The 1,288-nt window shown below is 51.5% G+C and overlaps 1 protein-coding gene across 1 annotated transcript; it reads right to left on the reverse strand.

Moving 5' to 3' along the window:
- Positions 1–300: 300 nt before the first annotated feature.
- Positions 301–1,257, reverse strand: Pmar_PMAR022084 (t24f1.1 protein, putative; the record flags this gene model as incomplete). The annotated part of the gene is made up of 7 exons (XM_002772200.1): positions 301–353; positions 395–510; positions 560–681; positions 725–818; positions 865–948; positions 1,004–1,068; positions 1,111–1,257. Coding segments are annotated over 7 exons (681 nt in total), but the record flags the coding sequence as incomplete, so codon positions are not given.
- Between the last annotated feature and the right edge of the window lie 31 nt (positions 1,258–1,288).

The following is a 1,288-nucleotide window of genomic DNA, read 5'->3' on the forward strand; positions in this document are numbered from 1 at the left end:
CCCCCGTTGTTTAAGACGCTTCATGAAGCCTGGAGGACTTAGAAACCGAGAAGCATATATAGCCCTCCGATCCGCCGATAGCATTGCCCGCGACACAACTACTCCCAAGCCATATAAGAGGTCCAATCCAAACTCGCTTCATCGCAAAATTGAAACATTCTCACAAGATCTGTCTCCTGCCACTAGCCGTAGTGCTACACGATCCGCTCATAGATGCAGCCCGATTCCCTTATCTTCAGCGGCCAACTACATAAGAGGAAGCCGCTCAGTCTACACATAGGAATCTGTACAGGGTCTTACCGCGAGGAAGTGGCTGCGAGCAGCATTGATGTTGCAAGTGGTAGCAGCCGGATCTGAAATGTGGTGTCCGAGATGAAATGTGTGCCCGGCTTACGAATATTCGGATCAGAAGTGACCACCATGACGAACGTGTTGGGCGTAAAGCGATCAATAATGGCCCGAAAGTTGGAGTTGGAGACGTCCAAAGAGTTGAAGGCAGCGTGGTGCTTGCTGAGGTCAAGATACGTCCAGCGTTGGGACAACTCCAAGGCCGGCTCACTTGACACTCAGTTTGAACTGCTTCACAATATTTGATATCTTCTCGAACCGATGCGGGTCGGCCATCTGCTTCGTAGTGTGATTGGCAATGACCAGGAAGGTAGACTTCTCAAACAAGACCACCTGACACTCCCATAGGCTTCACCATCGCGTACTCTCCGCCGACCTCGTCAGCCTCCACAGCACTTGCGAAATTGGCCAGCTCTCTCTGCAGCTCGTCCATGTTGGGGATCAGCGAATGAGCGATCTCCGACCAAGCGCTGAGCAGCAGACAAATTATAATACTCCCTCCACCGCCACACTCACCGATAGAGTGTCTCGTCCCAGATGCTGGTCTGGAAGATCTGAGTGGTCATACCAGCGAAATACGGCGAGAGCAGCTCGGAGTAACTGATGGCAGCAAGACCCAAGTCGCGGTGGATCCTCATATTTGAACGACCACTACTATTTGAAGCGAGCCTCCCGCTCGTTCTCCGGCACGAGGTCGAACTTGTGGAGAAGGACGTAAACCTGGACCGTTGTGAATCGAGGATGACCTCACAGGAGCAGTACATGAGCACTCTTGGATAGGGACCGCAGAGACTCCATAGAGTTCTTGAAGTAGGTGATTTCCTTCTGCTGTTCGGCATCTCTTTGGTCGTTACCAGCGAGAGCAACAACATATATCATCACACGCACCTGCCCAGCAAGCTTCACCATTGGAGATTCACCTTAGTGATATGAAAAATAC

Source organism: Perkinsus marinus (assembly GCF_000006405.1).
Source record: "Perkinsus marinus ATCC 50983 genomic scaffold scf_1104296961746, whole genome shotgun sequence".
Taxonomy (NCBI): domain Eukaryota; phylum Perkinsozoa; order Perkinsida; family Perkinsidae; genus Perkinsus; species Perkinsus marinus.